Genomic DNA, 19,850 nt, shown 5'->3' on the forward strand with positions numbered 1-19,850 from the left:
GCGAAGCCACTTCTTGATGTATGAACTGACTGTCCTCTCCAGCTTCTCGACTTTGGTCATGGGGATCTCGTAGACCGTTAGAGGCCACATCAGGTGGGGGAGCAATCCAAACTGCAGGCACCACAGTTTCAACTTTCCAGGGAGCAAGGTCTTGTCTATGCTGACAAGGCCTTTGATGGTTTCTTCCCTCAGCTGATCACTCTGGTCTGAGTCTTTGAGGCTCGCGTTGTACCATCGCCCTAGGCTCTTGACTGGCAGTTCTGACACCAAAGGAATGGGTGTATCCTTGATGTGGAACCTCTGGTCCACGAGTTTTCCTTTGACGATGGATATGCTCCTGGATTTGCTGGGTTTGAACTTCATCCGTGCCCATGTAATGTTGGCATGAAGCTTTCCCAGCAGACGTTTGGTGCATGCTATGGTTGAGGTAAAGGTGGTCATGTCATCCATGTACACGCGAATAGGAGGTAGACGCTGTCCAGATTGCAGACGTTCTCCTCCCACAACCCACTTGGAGGCTCGAATGACCACTTCCATTGCCATGGTGAAGGCTAGTGGGGAGATGGTACATCCAGCCATTATTCCCACTTCCAAAGATGATGTTGTGTATTCTGTTGTTTTGATACAGCATTGCTGATCTTGGAAGTAATTTCTCACCAGGTTTGTGATGGTATTTGAAATGTGGAAGAAGTTGAAGGCTGTCCAGATGAGAGAATGGGGGACGGATCCAAAAGCGTTGGCTAGGTCCAGGAATAAGACGTGCAGGTCTCTTCCTTCCCTTTTGGCAGATTGGATTTGGTGCCATATCATGCTTGTATGTTCCAAGCATCCTGAGAAACCAGGAATGCCGGCCTTCTGCACAGATGTGTCAATCAAGTTGTTTTGCTTCAGGTATGTTGTCATCCTTTTAGCAACAATGCTAAAGAAGACCTTCCCTTCAACATTCAACAGGTTGATCTGCCGGAATTGATTGATGTTTGAGGCATCCTTCTCCTTGGGGATTACCACTCCCCCTGCTCATCGTTTTTATACAGCCGGTATGGAACTCCATTTGGTCCTGGAGCTGAAGCTGCCCTTGCCTTCCTCACTGCTTCTTCAACCTCCCTCCACCTTGGAGGACAGTCATCCAGCTGGTGTTGAGGAATTGGTGGCATGTCTGGTGGTAACTCCCTCTGTTCATATCTTTTTTTGTCTGTGTGAGTTGTTTTCAGGTAGTCCTCAAACTCCCTCTTTGGCATCTTAAGTGACCGCTCTTTTCCTTTGTGAAGAGTCCTTTCACAAATCTGAAGGGATCCCTGTAGAAGGATGTTCTCGCTCTTTCCTTCCTCTTGCGTCGAGTTCTGAGGTTTTCAGCTCTCCGCAGTCTTCTGTTTGCAGGAGGTCGATGCCCACTCTTTCCTCCAATAAGGCTCTCTTCCATTGCTTCCTCAAGTCCCTTCTTTCTTTGACAAGGCGCTGGATTTCTTGCTGCCTTCTGGACTTGGGAGGGGTTGTTGGTGTCATGTCCTTCTTTCCTGTCTCTTTTGTTCCGAACCTTTCTGCTCCATAGAAGTAGATCAGATCGCCCATTTTCTCCAGTTTATTTTCTACTGTTCCTTTGATTCCATCCAGGATTTTGATCAGGTCTGCATCGATTGTTGCCCACTCTTTCTTGCTGCTGGACTTTGGCCACTTCACATGAGGTCTGTGGCCTTGCATGTTCTTCTCCAAAGAAGGTTGCAAGTGACTTGGTTCCAAGTTCTCTGATGTGCTTGAATTACTTTCAGCCACTGGGGTACTGATGCTCGGTGGACTGTGGGTTAAATCCTGCCGCTGAGCTTCACTCGCCTGACTTGACCTTTCTCTCAGAAGATAATGATCAATGTGAGGTCCCGGCCTCACTTTCTTCAAGCACTTCATCCGCCCTTGATGTATTCGCAGGCCTCTGATGGATGTTACCTTGGACCAGCCACAGCTACATAGTTGGTGCTCCTGTCCTTCAGCTGATGTGCCGATTATCTGGTTCGTCGTCGTGTTCATTCCAGGGTCAGTTACAGGGTGGTCAGCCGATGAGTCATCTTCCGCCCCCGCTCTCGCAGACTCTAGGGTTTTTTTCTCTTTAGATTTTTCGTAGCAATGAGGGGTGGCTTTTGTACACTTAATTAAGCGACAGAGCCTGCCATCATGGATAGCTAGTCCATGACAGCCCTGTTGGGGTCTTTCCTTCCTGTCAGCTGTCTTTCCAAGCCGTCACATGGTCTTTCCCTTGTTGTCAGCTGCACTTTCACAGCAGTCACTGGATTTCTCCAGCTTATCAGTTGAGCTTATAGGACTAGATAGTACAATCCCTTAGATAATCAGCACTTGGTAGTAGTGAATGGGGTAGTGGTAAAAGCTTCACTGGGGTCTTCCAAAACAGTACTTAAGTATTGTAACAAACTACAATTACTCAAGTACTTTACACCCCTGCTGAGGAGGACGCAGCTGATATCCTGTATAGCCTCCCCATATCGCCGGTTGGTGTCGGGAGACAGCAAATTATATTAATTATATATTGCAAGTGACTCCCAGAAATAGTTCTGATGTTTGGACTAATGGACGGAGTCGAGGTCCAGCCAGGGGAGAATTTGGCGTCGGTCTCTACTGCGCATGGGCATGAGCGGCTCCGTATCTGATCTGCGCAAATTACATGGCACTGTTGTCGGCAAGTTTTCAAAACGAAAACACCCTTTCAGCGTTGCTGCTAGGAAAACGTGTTTTCCTGCCAAAACGGCGTTTCCTTTTAACTTGGACATGCAAATGTAATCATTCGAAAATACAACGTTGCTATTTCCCCCCAGTGTAACCATGGCCTAAAACTCCTGTGTTTCGGTAGTGACATGAAAACTAGGGACAAGGTTTTTTGAGTAGTTTTCTTATTTAAAAATTAAACCCACAATAAATCTAAACTTCAACTTCTGTTTAAACTTAATCATGCAGATCTGAAATTACACCATTGAACTAAATCTAAAAAAAAAATATTAAGTGTTATTTACATACATTGACATTTACATGTCAGGGTTTGCGACAGCTACTTCCCAATAGAAAGTACCCTATAAATGATGATTTTGTATATATTTAGCTCATCACAATATAATTTAATGCCTTGTGTTTAAATGGATCATAACATATTCTTAGTAAATATCTATGTCTGAATACTTAATTGTTTTGTTAAATAGTTTTTCTTGTTGTGGTACAGCACTTCGAACTAATTCGGTAGAATGCCCCATATACTGTATACTTTGTTGAGAAAGTACAAATATGTAAGTGTTCCAATTGTCAGGATTCATATTGAACTGAATCAAAGTGATCCAGCCTCAATGTCTGGGTAACTACTTTTCATATCTGGTAATGGTCCGACACTGCCACCAAGAGGTGGACTTCTGTCATACCTCCCAAGTAAGAAGATCAACACCAGATATTGTTGTGGGCAGTGTTATAGTACGGAGTCCGAGTCCTGGACTGATTTTCAGGACTCGTGACTCGACTTGGACTTGAGCACTGATGACTCAGACTTGGACTTGAGCATTGACCGCATTCGGACTCTGAAGGTGCAGACAAAGACTCTTAATTGATAAATAGTTATTTCTTTTATATTTGGTTTGTAATAGGCGCTAATCATTTGGCATAATATCTTGATGACTAGTGCATTTGTTTGGCTATTGTGTCACAAAGTAAATAAACTCCCTTTGAAATGGTGACCGCTGGGTCATTTATGTTTAATGTAGACCTTTTTTTATTTGTATGTCAGCTCTTTGACTGCCAGAGTGGAATGGACTCAACCTTGATGACTTGGACTCAGACTCAGACTAGGGTAATGGGGACTTGACTCAGACTCAACTCTGGCTCTTCTTTGGTGACTCAGACTTGGACTCGGACTGAAACACTCGGGACTCGAGACCCTACTCGGACTCGAGATTTAGTGACTCGACTACAACACTGGTTGTGGGCTTAACAAGGGTGTTATTATAGTAACCTGTCTGTGTGGGACAGCTGAACCCTTGAACTGAAGAACCATGTAAATTCTTTGGACAGCCCATGTATTTGCAGATGTAAAATCAATCCAAATCACTTGGAGTGTGAATGTGATATATCACCAGGAAGTACTCAGCATCTACCATCTTTAAGATTGAACACAGTACTCTAACTTATCATCTTTAGATGATTAAAATTTGAAAAGATGGTTCCTCTGAAAACCTCAAACAGACTTATATGGTTTATGATACTTGCATAAACCAGGAAGTCATCTGGATGACTAAATTCAACTGCAAACCTATGGATCAAGGAATTTCAATTTCATATTATCTCAGAATTTACATAATAATAAACTATTAATAGTTTACAGCACCTTTCAAAATATAGTTGCTAAAATAAGTGCTTTAAACAGAAAAGAAATGTTAAGTTAAAGCAATCCTATCCTAAAAATAAGATCCAATATGGGGAAAAGTGACATGTTACTATTACGTAATAATAATAATAATAATAATAATAATAATAGTAAAATCTGATAGCAGGAACCATGAGTAACATGTTAGCAATCAAAGCAAAGCAACTTTCTTTTCTTGACTAGATTAAAAGTAAAGTGACACAAACAAAAAAGGAAGCATAAGTGGTATGGATACAAAAATCTTTTTTTACATTTATCAAGAAGAATAAAGTAGAACACTATCTAGTTTTTAGGAAACAATGTTCTTCATTCATGTCTATTTCAAAATATCTAAGTATGTTTCAATTTATTGCAGAAATTCAAAGTATGGTCTATGGACCTGTTGACTCTTCACTGTTTATTTGAAGAGCAAATATCATCTCACATGGTCTTTGATCATCATGGGTGACTGCCCTAAATGTCAATATACTCTCCAGTGATGAAATCACAGCTGATTTTAACCCTGTCGACACTGCAGATATGACAGCAGATACGACACACAGAAAATACTAGCTGATAATGTAAACTAATGTGTATTGAAAGGTGCATGAATGAACAAGGTAGAAGAGTTTCAATCATTAAAAAGTGAACACTTTGATTGTTCACTTTGAAGTGCTCAAAACACAAAATCGACTAGACAGAGCATACATTTGAGCCATCAAAGAAAGTTGTTACCCGTGTTGAACTGGTTTATTTTTTTTAGAAAATAAAAAGATATACTGGATTACTATTACGATTACTACCACGGCCAATACTACTGTTACATCCCTATTGGAAAACTTTATATTAAAATAAAAATAAAAAATGTAATACATTTTTTTTATTTTCGGTTCATTATAAAACTGTGGCGGGACGCGTCTAGGTAATTAATGGGAAACAGAGTCTGCTGCCGTAGTTCTGTGTATTTTGTATTGCGTTTTCTACTATATTATGGTTTTTACTGTGAAGGACTTTGGTCAAACATGTTGTTTTTAGACGTGCTATACAAATAAAGTTGGATTGGATCTAGAGTCTGCCATGTGAACGAGGTCATGAAGAAAAGTGTTCATGGTCACTGACCCCAGACCAGCACTCTGGGAAGCTTTGTGAAAATGGGCCCTAAATTGATATGCAAGATGAGACAGCCCGTCTTGATTTAAAACAACATTAAGAGTTAATTTATAGAAAACTCGACAAAACCTCATGCTTGGTTTATCATACTTTATTTATAGAGGGAACAGAAGGTTATACAGCGCTGTACAATCGGGAGCAGTATTCACAGACAGTCATGTCTTCTCCCTTTAAATACTATTAATTTTAAATTTTCTATAATCTTATAATGATACAGTGATACAATAAAAGCATGTGTAACTGGTCCTGCAGCTTTTCTGATATGTTACTGATGATGATGATGATGAGGCTTCTGTTTGAGAATGTATTTCCTTACGTTTTTTTCCCCCGTTTAGTTTGTTTTCCAAAAAAGGAAAATAAAAGTTATGACCAAAAACATACGCTCTGTAATGCTGTATGACTCCCAATTCACTCGCACAATAGAGAAAGAGAGAGAGAAGGAAAGAAAGAGATACAAGTTTCATGTTCTTATTAAAGAGCGGTCGTGGTCGTTGGAATCGAGCCTCAAGTTCATTGTGGGGGGGTGCAGAGATGCGCCGGGTTCCTTTATGCGCCCCTGTTCTCTTGCACTGTGCCCCCGGGACGTGGACCGCCACGTCGCTCACTTCCACAGCTGCGTGCTGAGGGTCTGGCCCCCGGGGGCGGCGGCCCAGGCACCCATAGCCGAGGCAGGCTGACCGAAGGCCATCTGCCCCCCGGCGCCGCTCAGAGTCATCCCCGTCATCTGCTGGTTCATCTGAGGAGCGAGAGAGAGACCATGAGGGGGTTTTTACAGGCAGGTAAAATATGTCTTAAATCCCGATATCCGGGTTAAAAAGGTGCTATAAACAAACACTCACCTTTAACATTCACTTTAGATACTACACCATATTTCATCTATATATTATAAAAGATTTGCACCACATCCATACCGAATTTTTGCATTTGAAATTTCTTTTGTATTTTTGTACCTCATCGTTTGCATTTTGTACTTTAGTTTGTATATTGTATTTTTTGTAGTGTTTGGACTTTTGGACTGAGGCCATGTTTAGACGGAGAGAGTCTGAACAGAAACCGCAAAAGTCGTCTTGCGGTCTCACTTTTAATGTTGCGTTTAGACTAGTGTTTTGGGATGGAATTCTGCGTGCAGACAAGGCTGTAAAGACTCGAGACGACGGAGCCCCACTGTCACACGATTGGCGCATGTCACATGACGTGCTGTGAAGACCCGCCCTACTCTGCCTCTGATTCGCAGACTGTGGGTGGGGGAATGTGATTGGACCAAAGCAGAGTCACTCACAGACAGTGGCTCCAGTCACTAATAGTTGCGATAGTCGCGGGACAGATTCTTGTGTATTTAAAAGTACTGCCAATGTAGCCTTCAGGTGATCGCCATGGATATAATCAGACATGCTTTGTTTACGCTTCTAGTCTACTGGCGCATGCCTGTGATGTAAGCAGTACGCGATGAGAGCCTTGAGAACCCTTTCGTCATAGTTTTATGTGGTTTGACTGTTCAGATGATAGCGCAAAGTTTTATCGTTTCTAGGATTTCCACCCAGGAAGGTGGTCTCACTTTTTTGCGGATTCTCCCCGCAAAAACGACGTTGCCGTATAAACAAAAGGCACATTCGAAGAAATATTTTGCCGGTTTCACCCGCGAGCGTTCCCGTCTAAACATGGCCTGAGAAGCACATTCTCAGGGGGCTCATACAGAACCAAGCATTTCACTGTAATGTACATGTACTTTATACGTGACAAATAAAACAAAACTTGAACTATAGATAACATTGTGTCACTAGATGTCGCACTAGAGCACCAGCATGTATTCTATCCAATCAGGTGCATTCCATGTGGGGAAATGGGAAATAGGGAGGTAAACTATATAATTGTATATGGTAGTTTACAGGCCAGTATTCCAGTGCAACATACATGAGATATAGGATGGTAGTTTACGGCAGGGGGTTCTCAAATTTTTCAGGCTGCGACCCAAAAATAACGGGGTCAGAGAGCTGCGACCCCCACTATTATAGGAGGTAAAAAAAAATTTAATTGTAATTATTTATTTTTTTAAATAAATGGAAATGTATGGTTGAAAGTTTAAAACATGCACACGTTCAAACGCACACACACTAATAAGCATTGGAGGCTTTTAACCAGGGCCGGATTGGGGAAATCATTCAGGCCAGGAAATATAGTGCAAAATATAGCCCCAGTCAGGCCACTTTTTAAGCAGGGGGTCTGGGGGTCCCCCACCAGGACATTTCTTGTTACAAAGACTTCATTTCCTGCATTCTGGTGCAGGCATTTTTTTTATTTGTACCCTTTAAATGCCAGTGTTTGTGATGGCATCACAAATTATTGTTAAAAAACAGGCTAGCATATGTATGATTAGCAACAACAGATTTTGATGGATTTTCAGTTTTTTTGTAATGTCAGATTGAAAATACAATCTTTTATTCAACTTCAGCCCTGATCATAACACCACATATTAATTTGATAATTCTAACCCTTTAAATGCCAGTGTGTGTGATGGCATATATTTGCAATATATCAAATGCAAAGTAGATTTTTCTGGGGGGGATTATTACAGGCTAGCATGTGTCAATGATTAGCAACAACAGTTTTTTGTAAGGGTCCCGCCTCCACCAATCACATGCGGCTCCTTTTGTGTGTGTGTGAGAGAGAGAGAGAGAGAGAGAGAGAGAGAGAGAGAGAGAGAGAGAGAGAGAGAGAGAGAGAGAGAGATAGTTCTCCAACTTGTGTGAGTTGCAGTGATCTCCTGGTTGTTCCCCACCTAGGTTATCTAACTATTGTGCTGCTGCAACTAGAAACACTGTCCTGGCCTGCTTCTAAGTTCAGTGGCCTGACTGCAAAAAAAAAGAGAAAAAAAGAAAAAAATTATATCATCTGGCGACCCCCCCCCCACCCCCCGCGGCGGCTCGCGACCGTCCTGTGGGTCGCGACCCCGACTTTGGGAACCCCTGGTTTACAGGATAGTATTACAGTGTAATACATGATATAGGATGGTAGTTTACAGGCCAGTATTCCAGTGTAAAATACATGATATAAGATGGTAGTTTACAGAGCAAAGCTTTATAAATGTACAGATATTATATAGCAATGATTATCACATCTGTCAGTTAGTGAAGACCAACCAACCGTATCATAGAAAATACAGTGGTGAGCGTTGTAGCCATCACCGGTAATAAACCTGTGGTATACTTCTGGTATGGCAAGAAGGCTGACTAAGCTGGTTAGTGGTTACACCAGATCATTAGAGGCCAGAGCAGTAACGGGGAGTGGTGCGTTGACTGATTGTCTCAATTTTCTCTGTACTTCTCTGTACACGCTCCAGAACTTTACCAATTAATCGGGAAAATACACATTGTGTCTATTAAAACTATACTACAACTAAATGCACTGGTGTAATAGTTAGTAATATGGCTCCATACCTGTCCCATGTTCCACTGGGCCTGCTGCGCAGGCTGGATGGTGTACATGCCCTGAGCAGGCATCATTCCTGCATGCATGGCACCTCCCGGTGCTCCCATCATCCTGGGGGCCATGCCCATCACCCCGGCGGCAGGGGCGTTCCCCATGAACCCGTTGGGCATGGTCATCCCGACCATCATGCCAGCGCTGGGCCCCATCATGGCCGCCCCGCTCTGTGCCATCATGGCACCCATGACGGTGGTGGGAGGCATGGCCGTGCCCATGCCAGGGAAGGCCTGGTAGCCGGCAGGAGCCTGGACCGGAAACTGCATCTGAGAGGGACCCATGAACATGCCAGCTGAGGAGAGAAGAGAAGAGGAGAGGAGAGAAGAGAAGAGGTGAGAAGAGAGGAAAGAGAAACAAATGGAGAAGAGGAGAGAAGAGGTGAGGAGAAGATATGAGAGAAGAGATGAGGAGAGAAGAGGTGAAGAAATAAGGAGAGGAGATGAGAAGAGATGAGAAGAGAATGGGTGAAAGGAGAGAAGAGGAGAAGAGAAAATAAGAAAAGAGAAGAGGTGAGAGGAGAGAAAGGGTGAAAGGCGAGAAGAGGAGAAGAGAAAATAAGAAAAGAGAAGAGGTGAGAGGAGAGAAAGGGTGAAAGGAGAGAAGAGAGAAAAGAAGAAGCGAAGAGGTGAAGTGAGGAGAAAGCAGAAGATAATTATACAAAAAAGGTTTTTCCATTGATCCATTGAAGTTTTAAGTTTGTTTTCAAACATGATTAAAAAACGCGGGACATGATTAAAAGCACGGGACATGTCAGGCAGATGAAGGCCCTGTGTGTATGAGCTGATTTTCGTGTGAACACCCAAGTCTAGTGATAACTGGTGGTTCTGACGGACCATTCTCCTGTGCTGCCAGCACGGTGCCAACACCTAGTGTGGGGAGAAGATAGACCCGGCAATGAGAGACTGCCAAGTGACGGAATAACATTGCAGGTCTATGAGGTGCGTTGCATCTAAAAGATCAGTGCATGTTTGACTATAAGAGTACATTTGAAACTCTGGACCCAAATACTGACGAGGTGGTTCCTACAGAATCAAAACATACTTTATGATTCAACAGTACAATTATTTACGAGTGGTAGCGAGGGACTACAGCCTGTGAATAAAAAAAGATCTAACCCTAACTAACCTTACTGTCATGCGATGCACTTGTCCTAATATACTAACCTACACTGTAGCACTCAACACTTTGATGAACATTGTTACTCAGCTGATAGAGTTGTGCCCTTCCTGATGACTTGTCGTACAGAACTTGTAAGTCGCTTTGGATAAAAGCGTCAGCTAAATGACTAAATGTGAATATACTTGAGCCTGTAAATATACTTGAGCAATAAATAGAGAAATGAATCACTCTTATAATTGAGGAAAACGCTTTTTTTTTTTAAAGCAGGAACACTGGAATCTATTAGAAATAAATGTTAAAAATCACATTGATTAATGCACCAGCTGACTATGCAGTCCTAGGATACTTTTCATAACATGGGACAGGGGTTAAAGGAGCACGCCAACATTTTGGGAAATTCGCTTACCGTCTTCTCCAGAGAGAGACAAGAAGATAGATACCAGTTTCCTCTCAGTGCGTTCAGTAGAAAGCTATCTGGCTGCACATTAGCCTAGCACAGCACAATGAATGGAAGCATACAGTGCCGGTTAGCCTAGGCATTGTCCAACTAACACCTCTCCCGAAGGCTAACCGGTACTGTCCGCTTCCATTCATTGTGCTAAGCTAGGCTAACATGCAGCCAGATAGCTTTCTACTGAACGCACAACTGAACGCACAGAGAGGAAACGGGTATCTATCTTCTTGTCTCTCTCTGGAGAAGACGGTAAGCTAATTTCCCAAAATGTTGGCGTGTTCCTTTAACTAAAAGATCCATGCGATTGTTGGAATAAATATATTTTATATATATACTCGGTGACTAGGCAGCGGAGCTCCAGTCACCGAGGCGCTCCGCCCAGCGTTTCAGGCGCTCCTTTGTACCACCGACTGACCGCTATATCAATGACTCCATTGTTCGTTCGCTTGTCGTCGAGTCAAGTATTCCTTTATTAATCCCCTTGGGGGGGGGGAGTTCAGTATAATAATAATGGAATATATGGTAGTAGCAGTGTTTAGTATTAAGAGTTTGGAGCCTGGAGGCAGAAGCTACAGTGGCATAAGTTAACCCTTTCACTACCACACTACAAACGGTTAACCCTTTCACTACCACACTGTGAAAGGGTTAACCATCTGTAGTGTGGTAGTGAAAAGGTTAACCTTCTGTAGTGTGGCAGTGAAAGGGTTAACCCTTTGTCGTGTGACAGTGAAGGGGTTAACCTTCTGTATTGTCGCAGTGAAAGGGTTAACCATTTGGTAGTGTGGTAGTGAAAGGGTTAATGCCCCTGATAGAAAGACGGGTGTTGCAGATGACAACAACCATTTATATTCACCAGCCACATTATTGTACCGATTCATTCATGGTTTAATTGAGCCATCTCAAACCCTGCCCTCTTTTCTTGATCCTCCAATGGCAAACAAATTTCAGAGGAAAGCAACAATTGCGATGAGGATCAAGAAAAGAGGGGGCGTGGTTTGAGATAAATCAATGAAGTGTCTACGATGTGTCCACTTGATAACCCAACAAACACGCCTGCACTGAGCACTTCCCTTTAACATCTAGAGCAGGGGTTCCCAACGTTTTCAGGCCGCAACCCCCGAAATAACAGTGTCAGAGAGCCACAACCCCCACTATTATAGGAGGGGGAAAAAAGAAATTTCTTTCTTTTTTTATATTAAATGGAAATGTATGGTTGAAACATGCAAACGTTCAAACGCACACACACTAATAAGCATTGGAGGCTTTTAACCAGGGCCGGACTGGGGAAATCATTCAGGCCAGGAAATATAGTGCGAAATATAGCCCCAGTCAGGCCACTTTTTAAGCGGGGGGTCTGGGGTTCCCCACCAGGACATTTTTTGTTACAAAGACTTAATTTCCTGCATTCTGGTGCAGGAATTCTTTTATTTGTACCCTTTAAATGCCAGTGTTTGTGATGGCATCACAAATTATTGTTAAAAAACAGGCTAGCATATGTATGATCAGTAACAACACTGATTTTGATGGATTTTCAGTTTTTTGTAAGGGTCCCGCCTCCACCAATCACATGCGGCTCCCTTTGTGTGTGTGTGTGTGTGTGTGTGAGCAAGAGAGAGAGAGAGACAGTTCTCCAACTTGTGTGGGTTGCAGTGATCTCCTGGTTGTTCCCCACCTAGGTTATCCAACTATTGGCCTGGCCTGCTTCTAAGTTCAGTGACCTGACTGCAAAAAAAATAAAAAATAAAAATAAAAAATTTGTAACCTTTATTAATTTTTATTTTTTTGGAAATCCATCTGGCGACCCCCCCACGGCGGCTTGCAACCCCCCTAGGGGTCGCAACCCCCACTTTGGGAACCACTGATCTAGAGTAGGGTTTGTAAATATACGAGAGGTTGACACGCCTGATGCTTTTATATCCCATCTTAGGTGGAGGAGTCTAACTCACTCACCGGTGGGGGTCTGCTGGGGCATACTGCTGGTTCCATAGAGGGACAGGATGGAGTCCTTGGACAGGGGCTTCTTGGCCGTGTCGTCCCCCTTAGTGCTGCTGCTCTCACTGAACAGGTCCAGGTCTGCCTGGCCGGACGCTGAGGCGGCGGGGCCTACTGCTGGAGCTTGTGTCGGGGTGCCTGCTGGGTTACTGGAGCTGGTCTACAGGGAGGGAGACAGGAGGGTGGAAATAAGACATTAATTAATGAGAACACCACTCAAACGCTGTCTGATGACAATTTAATTACATCAGTGAACTCGCTTGCTTACAATTCACGAGCACGGCACAGATGAACAAAGGTTGATTCGTTTATTTACTACTGATAATGTTAAGCAAACTTAAAATGCTCTATGATTTACTTGTGAACTAAGAAGAAATAGGTTGGCTTTAAATCAGTCTCAATACTGATGAGTTTGTTGTCCTGACACGGCAGGTTATACATTAACCATGAAAGTCCACAATCAAATACAACCATTATAAACGTTCTACAAAAGAGATAGTATTGACAAAATTATTGCACTAGCCCCAATATTTGGTTTTGGCAAAAGTAAGTGATCAAGCACTTCTAGTAGCCACTAGCTGCCTTCCTGCACCTATGCGGGCAGTTGCACCACTCTTCCTGTGTCAACTGCCCCTGTGTAAACTACCCCCTTGTGGGATTTAGATGTAAAGTTTGTTCCCACAGCAGAGAATCCACGTCACGTGTAGGGTAGTGTGGAAAACCTGGTTCCTGGATTACAGCAGTTAGGAGAAGGGAGTCAACGCCTCAAACCTGGGAGGAGGGAGGTAGTGTGTGCAAACAGAGTGGCCAGACTGCCAGTGAAGAGGCGCGGGAAGCTCATTCATCAAGAGTACAATTAATGAATTGCAGTTACTTTGGATAAAGGCTGTGCAACTAAATGTTAAGTCTAGAGTGTCTAAAATTTGATCAGTGCCATCTCTTTTTATTTTCTGATACAAAAAACGCTCTGTAATGTTGACAAGTAAATTAAATACTGTGAGCATAGTCCACAGGATCTACAATCTCTAAGCTTTACTTAAACTGCGTGCATAGTTTTATTTTCTGTTCATACTATGTTTTATTTTTATAATTAGTATTATTATTAATAATAATGTTGTTTACCGTAACTATGTTTTAACCCTGTAGCACTTGCACATGAACGAAAAGTGCACTCGAAAATACTCATTTTTGAAGGAAAGTGTTACTTTGAAAAAAAGGTATCAGCCACGACTGTATGCTTCTCTTCTTTTACTATTTAGTAGTAGTTGTAGTAACTGCATATGCAGTTGTGATTGTGAACAATATGTTCAAATGCAATAGGAGCGCTTGGTTTTACCTGAGAGAAGGGAGCAGCAGACGATGGGAGGGGGTTGGACACCATGGGTCCAAATATGTCCAGGTCGTTGTTGTTGTTCTGAGTTGTGCTGCTACCGTTATTAGTCGATACAGCTGCCGGCGCGTCTGAGACAAAGAGGAGAGCAAACTGGTTTTTCAGGTGGCAAATAGGCTCCTGCTGCACTGTAACAATATCTGTAGTCTCAGACAGTTTCAACTGAACTCAGCATGTCTGAATGTGTTTAGATACTTGCTAATATCCTCGTCTTAGTCGAGATGAGGCTTCGATATGCATCTTGTTGCCATACCGAATCTACCGATAGTAATTATGTACAAATGTTTTGATTAACAATTTTTACCTCAACAGCTTTACCTTAAACTGTACATAGTCCACAGAATCTACTATCTCTAAGCTTTACCTTAAACTGTGAGCATAGTCCACAGAATCTACAATCTCTAAGCTTTACCTTAAACTGTGAGCATAGTCCACATGATCTACCATCTCTTTAGCTTTACCTTAAACTGTGTGCATAGTCCACAGGATCTACTATCTCTATCTCTAAGCTTTACCTTAAACTGTGTGCATAGTCCACAGGATCTACTATCTCTAAGCTTCACCTTAAACTGTGTGCATAGTCCACAGGATCTACTATCTCTAAGCTTCACCTTAAACTGTGTGCATAGTCCACAGGATCTACTATCTCTAAACGGTATAGATTTACATTGCTTTACTTATTGGATCAGTAATGACGAGAGCAGATGGAAAAGCAACATGAACCAAAATCTCTTTTAGGACCAGATTTGACCAGGGCTGTCCTGGGTTAAAGGATTCTTCGTTAACCAATGGCCATAGGATTCGGTCAACTAATCAAACAGTTGTTTTTAATAATCATACCTGTAAAATTATGTATTCTGCAATTTAGTCCAATTAATGAAATTAAGCAAAGTGCATAATGTTCAAGTGCCAAAGCATATTGTTCATTTTTACGAGACCAGAGATGTGCTTATTAATTTTACAGTTATAGTATTTGAGGGCAGATGTCTTGGTCGCAAACAGGCGATTGTAATCAAATAGCAGGTGATTATTATAAAATGACAACATGTCCAATGAGCTGTTGCATTGTGCCATATTGCATGGCACAACACACAGAGAATCCTATGAGCAATTTAGATAATAACTGACTAATAACAGCATAAAAAAGGACATATCGACTACAAACAAACCCTTAGTCAACTAAGAGTCTAACAATCATTTAGTTATCTCATCAAACAACCGCTGAACCACACTCACTGGAAGTGGAATGGGCAGAACAGCACCTGTGACACTAAAAAACGAACCCAACTTTTACTATCATGCACTTTGCCACTAAATAATCTTCCTTGCCTATATTACTACCTCCTACGCTAATATGTCTATACTACTATACACTCAAGACTGTAGCACCTGAGTTTCAACACTGTTTGAGGAACATTGTTACTCAGCTGAAAGAGTTGTTCCCTTCCTGCTGACTTGTCGTACAGCACTTGGATAAAAGCGTCAGCTAAATTACTAAATGTACAGTGCAGAACATTAGATTAGATTAGATTCATGTGGTGTGTATTTGCTCTAGTGCCAACACATGCCTCTCACATCGGCCCAATGACCATATTTACACAAGCAAGAATGTGGGTGGTAACAGGGTAGAAAGGAATCCCAACCAGAGCATGACATAAGAGCAAAGTGGCCGCTGCGTGAATATGGCCCATTCTGCATCCAGTGTGTTTTAAGAGAGGGCCGACACTCACCAAGGCCTAAGAGGTTGACAGAAGGTTCTGAGGTTGCTGCTACTGGGCTAATTTTGGGGACCGGCCGACTCTCTTCACTCTTCAAAAGGGAGGGGAAAAAAGTTGATTACAACACCAACCCAGGGCTCAACTTAGGAGCATCTCTTTACAAAACTACATTCAGATGACACTAGTGAGGATTTAGAAGGGAATGCGTGTCTTGTAGTAAACAGCTCACCTTGGAATAGGACGACAGCTTACTCCCTCTGTCTGGCTCCTCTCCCTTAGTGTCCTTCTCTTTTGGCTAACAAGACACATAATGGGGGTAGGTCAGCAAACGTGTGTGTATATATATATATATATATATATATATATATATATATATATATATATATATACACACACACATACAGGTGAATATGGATTCAGATAAATCTGTACTAAGTGCTTAAAACAAACCATCAATTAGAACAGAAGGAAGAAAGAAGAGTTAAAAGTATAGATCGTCGAGTATGGGGGGGGGGGGGGGTAGGACATATAGGATTGAGAGTTGAACTTGGTTCCACCTACGCTGTCTCCGTTGGTCACATTCTTGCTGTAGTATTTCTTCTTCTCGTATTTGTCCCTGATGAAGAACTCCACTGATCTGAGGTCAGCGTTAAGGGGGAGAAGTGGTAGCATGATGTGAGACGGTCTCAGACGGTACAGTTTCAGGATGCTTAAGTGTTTCTGTTGTGGAACACATGAATCAATCATTCTGCAATTGCGATGACCCAAATGATGGATTATTCAGTCTTTGTCAACTTAACTCTGGTTGGATGCCAAACTTATTTTCGTTGTACTGTACTTGCGCTGTATAATGACAATAAATTGGAATCTAATCTTAAGTGTGTTTACTACATACTGTATAATAGGTATTAGTCATTGTTGTCCTGTTGTCCAGTCAGCTTGCATTTACATTTAATAATGGTTTATGCGTGGTGTGTGTGTATGCGTGCTCTCATGTGCGATGAAGGATACTGGTCCGTTTGAGGCCTCCTGAAGCCTTCTGGAAGGTTGGCCTCGTAAAGCCGCCTGGCCCTGGTGTTCCCCATATCATGTATACTCTGAACCAGGAGAGAGAGAGGGAGCAGAGGAGGAGATAGATAGAAAGTGAGAAAGAGAGATAGGAGAGAGAGAGATGGGGAGAAAAAGAGAGGGGGGAGAGAAAAAGAGGAAGGAGAGAGATGGGGGGGGGACATTGATAAAGCACATAACTGATACTTTCCCCTACTGTATCAAATACATTACATGACACAAGGCATTGTGGTATGTTCTTGAAAATGTAAAAAACAAAAAAAGGACAAAAAAATAAACTAAAAGTGACACATAGGACCGATGACAGATCGTCAGTAAAGTGATGCTGACGACCGTACCTCAAAACAAAAACATCCAGCCTACCTGCATTTGTTCCGAGGTCCATTGGTCCAAATTGACTGATTTCACCCGGGATATGTGCACCCCAAGGTTCCTGTGTATGCCAGCACAACGGATACAGATGAAAACACCTAGATTCCATGACGCCCATCTTGGACCTGAGGGAAGAGAATACAGTTACAGGCAGCCAAAAAGACAGCAGGGGGGGTGGCTGCTACTTGGCTCTGCATTGAACATGCATGAGCCTGTATTGCCTGTTGTGTCACAATTGCCAAGACTCAAGCTGCATGCTGCATTCTTTAACATTGATTGATTGATTGAAAACTTTATTAACAGATTGCAGAATGGGTACAGTACAGTACAGCTCAATACATACAATTGTTAAGGGGATGCAGACCAGAGAAAGACTTTCGTCTTGTTTACATCAGGGTCCCCCATTTTCAATTCATCGTAACATATATGACATACATGACATACAGATAGACAGTACTGCTACATCTATACATTTATGACATACCAGATTTGCAATTACAGTACTGTTTGTGATACAAAAAGAGTCCAGAAAGAAAAAGTATATACATTTGACGTAGAAACTGTACATTGGAGGTGGTTGGGTGGGGGGTGGGGGGGGTTGGGTAGGAGGGGTGGGTGGGGGACACTGTACAACTGTACAAACAAAACTGTACATTGGATTATTGACAAGACCATACTTGGTAATTTACTGTACATTGGAGGGGGTAGTGTTCGGACATTTACAGGGGCCAGTTTCGAGTTGCAGTCTCCCTTAGGTGTTTTTTGAGAGTGTTTTTGAAAGTGGGTAGTGATTCACATTCCTTTACAGCTTTGGGTAGGGCGTTCCACATTGATGTGGCATAATTGCGAAACGTGTTTAGTCCCTTGTTTGAGCCGAATCTGGGTTTCACATGATTTGTGGAGCTCCCTCTGGTGTTGTGATCGTGGTATTCACTGACCTTTGGGAAGTATTTTGACATGTACATGGGTACCTTGGTCGTGTAGTGTATCTTGTAGACCAGGCCCATTGCAAGTTGCTGTACTCTGTCGTCTACTCTAAGCCATCCTAGGTTGTCAAAGTGGGCAGGGGTGAGGTGGGTTCTAGGAGTAAGGTCAAGCAGTAGTCTGACCAGTTTGTTTTGAGATGTTTGTAGTTTTGTTTTTAGCGCCTTTGAGGTGCTTTGGTACCATGAGGTGCAAGCATAGTCGTAGTACCCTTGAATGAGTGCTCCTGCTAGAGTCTTCAGGGTATTCTTGTTTACCAGTGAGGAGATCCGGTACAAGAATAGAGTTCGTTGGTTGACTTTTTTTTATTACATTGGATGCCATTTTGTCACAGGAAAGATTTGCCTCTAGGATGGAACCCAGGTAGGTAATATCTTCTTATGAAAAAATTTACAATTCCCGCACTCACTTTTTCTCTGCTTTTGTCGTCGTCAACGTTTCGGCTATTCAGCCTTCATCAGGACAGTGGCATATATCTTCTTTCCTTGTGACAATATTGTCACCCACTGTAACTGAGAAGCCGTCGGTCTTGCTGAGTTTGTTATTTGAACCGAAGAGAATGGACTCTGTTTTGCCCATGTGTAATGATAGTTTGTTATCAGAGAGCCATATGCAGATTTTGCCTAGTTCTGAGCTGAGGGTTTTTTCAACCTGTAACTTGTTCTTGTCAGAGACCAGCAGGGCTGAGTCGTCCGCAAACAGGAACAAGTTGCAGTCACAAGCTGACGACATGTCATTTGCATAAATTAGGAACAGTAGCGGACCTAGTATGCTTCCTTGTGGAACACCACAGCTTACTCTGAGGGGGGGGGGGGGTAGGGTACCGTTTACCTCCACCATCTGCTCTCTCCCCTCCAGGTAGGATTGCATCCAGCTCACTGATAAGACTATCAAAACCAATTGCTTTTAGCTTGTCAATCAGAATGGTCAGTGACTGTGAAGTGAAACAGTGAAGTCCTGTTAACTTTTAACATTATATGATCCGCTCAAAGTTTTCGTCACATGCTGTGTTAAAGGTTTATGTACGATAAAGCCAGTATATAGGCAGTGGGAGAAGAGAAATGGCCCGATGATTTAAACAAGTTAGCTGGCTAAAAGGGAAGGATATCAGCTGACTTGTCCAGTACTGAGCCACAGCTAAATTAGCTTAGCTTTAAATTAACGAACGTTAGCCAACAGATGTGCGAGTTAACTTTAACGTGTTCGATTGGCATGGAGACTATTAAGCGTTAAATGGATTATATTAGGCTAGCCGGCTAGCTAGATGAATCATAATAATACCTTTCGCCTCGCAATCGGCGCAGTATTTGTTGTCGTCCTCCCTCAGCGTTTTGGACAGGATGGCCTGGTGCTGCTCGTTGAGTTTCTGGGACTTCTCTCGCTCTGATCGGGTCGTCATACTTGCCGTTTCGATGTGACCTCTCTTCAATAAAAAAATAACTAATCTAGCATAAATATTGGGCGAATTGCGACAACTTTGTGAATTACGATCATAATCGGAAACGAACGCCTTTCGGGAGAAATATGAAAACACCCGGAACCGGAATTTCGTCTCCGCCCACAATAATTCTTGAGCTTTAGAGGAACTTGTCGGATTGGACGATGCGCCTGACGTCATCCTCTGACGTACATAGACGTGGCCAGTTTGTGAATGGAATGAACTCCATTCCTTTCCCATGCATTTTTTATTGCCAACAATGACCATTATGTATTCCTGTA

General features: G+C 42.6%; 1 protein-coding gene across 1 annotated transcript; it reads right to left on the reverse strand.

Moving 5' to 3' along the window:
• Positions 1 to 4,729: 4,729 nt before the first annotated feature.
• LOC311232660 (stromal membrane-associated protein 1-like) lies at positions 4,730 to 19,676 on the reverse strand. The gene is made up of 10 exons (XM_084319523.1): positions 19,413 to 19,676; positions 17,139 to 17,272; positions 16,719 to 16,804; positions 16,269 to 16,344; positions 15,937 to 16,002; positions 15,720 to 15,798; positions 13,936 to 14,060; positions 12,558 to 12,759; positions 8,989 to 9,326; positions 4,730 to 6,290 (listed from the first exon to the last, which is right to left on the reverse strand). Exons 1-10 carry the CDS (start codon positions 19,528 to 19,530, stop codon positions 6,156 to 6,158), a joined length of 1,359 nt encoding a protein of 452 aa, XP_084175649.1. The 5' UTR covers positions 19,531 to 19,676; the 3' UTR covers positions 4,730 to 6,155.
• Positions 19,677 to 19,850: the final 174 nt, after the last annotated feature.

Source organism: Notolepis coatsorum (assembly GCF_963971535.1).
Source record: "Notolepis coatsorum genome assembly, chromosome: 7".
Classification (NCBI taxonomy): Eukaryota; Metazoa; Chordata; class Actinopteri; order Aulopiformes; family Paralepididae; genus Notolepis; species Notolepis coatsorum.

What these genes read in the sequence shown, in the direction of transcription:
- LOC311232660 (XM_084319523.1), bottom strand. Translation starts at nt 19,530, where the DNA reads ATGACGACCCGATCAGAGCGAGAGAAGTCCCAGAAACTCAACGAGCAG. An exon ending in CGCCGATTGCGAGGCGAAAG is followed by an intron (nt 17,273 to 19,412) that starts GTATTATTATGA and finishes CTCTTCCCTCAG; the next exon opens with GTCCAAGATGGGCGTCATGG. An exon ending in GGACCTCGGAACAAATGCAG is followed by an intron (nt 16,805 to 17,138) that starts GTAGGCTGGATG and finishes CTCCTGGTTCAG; the next exon opens with AGTATACATGATATGGGGAA.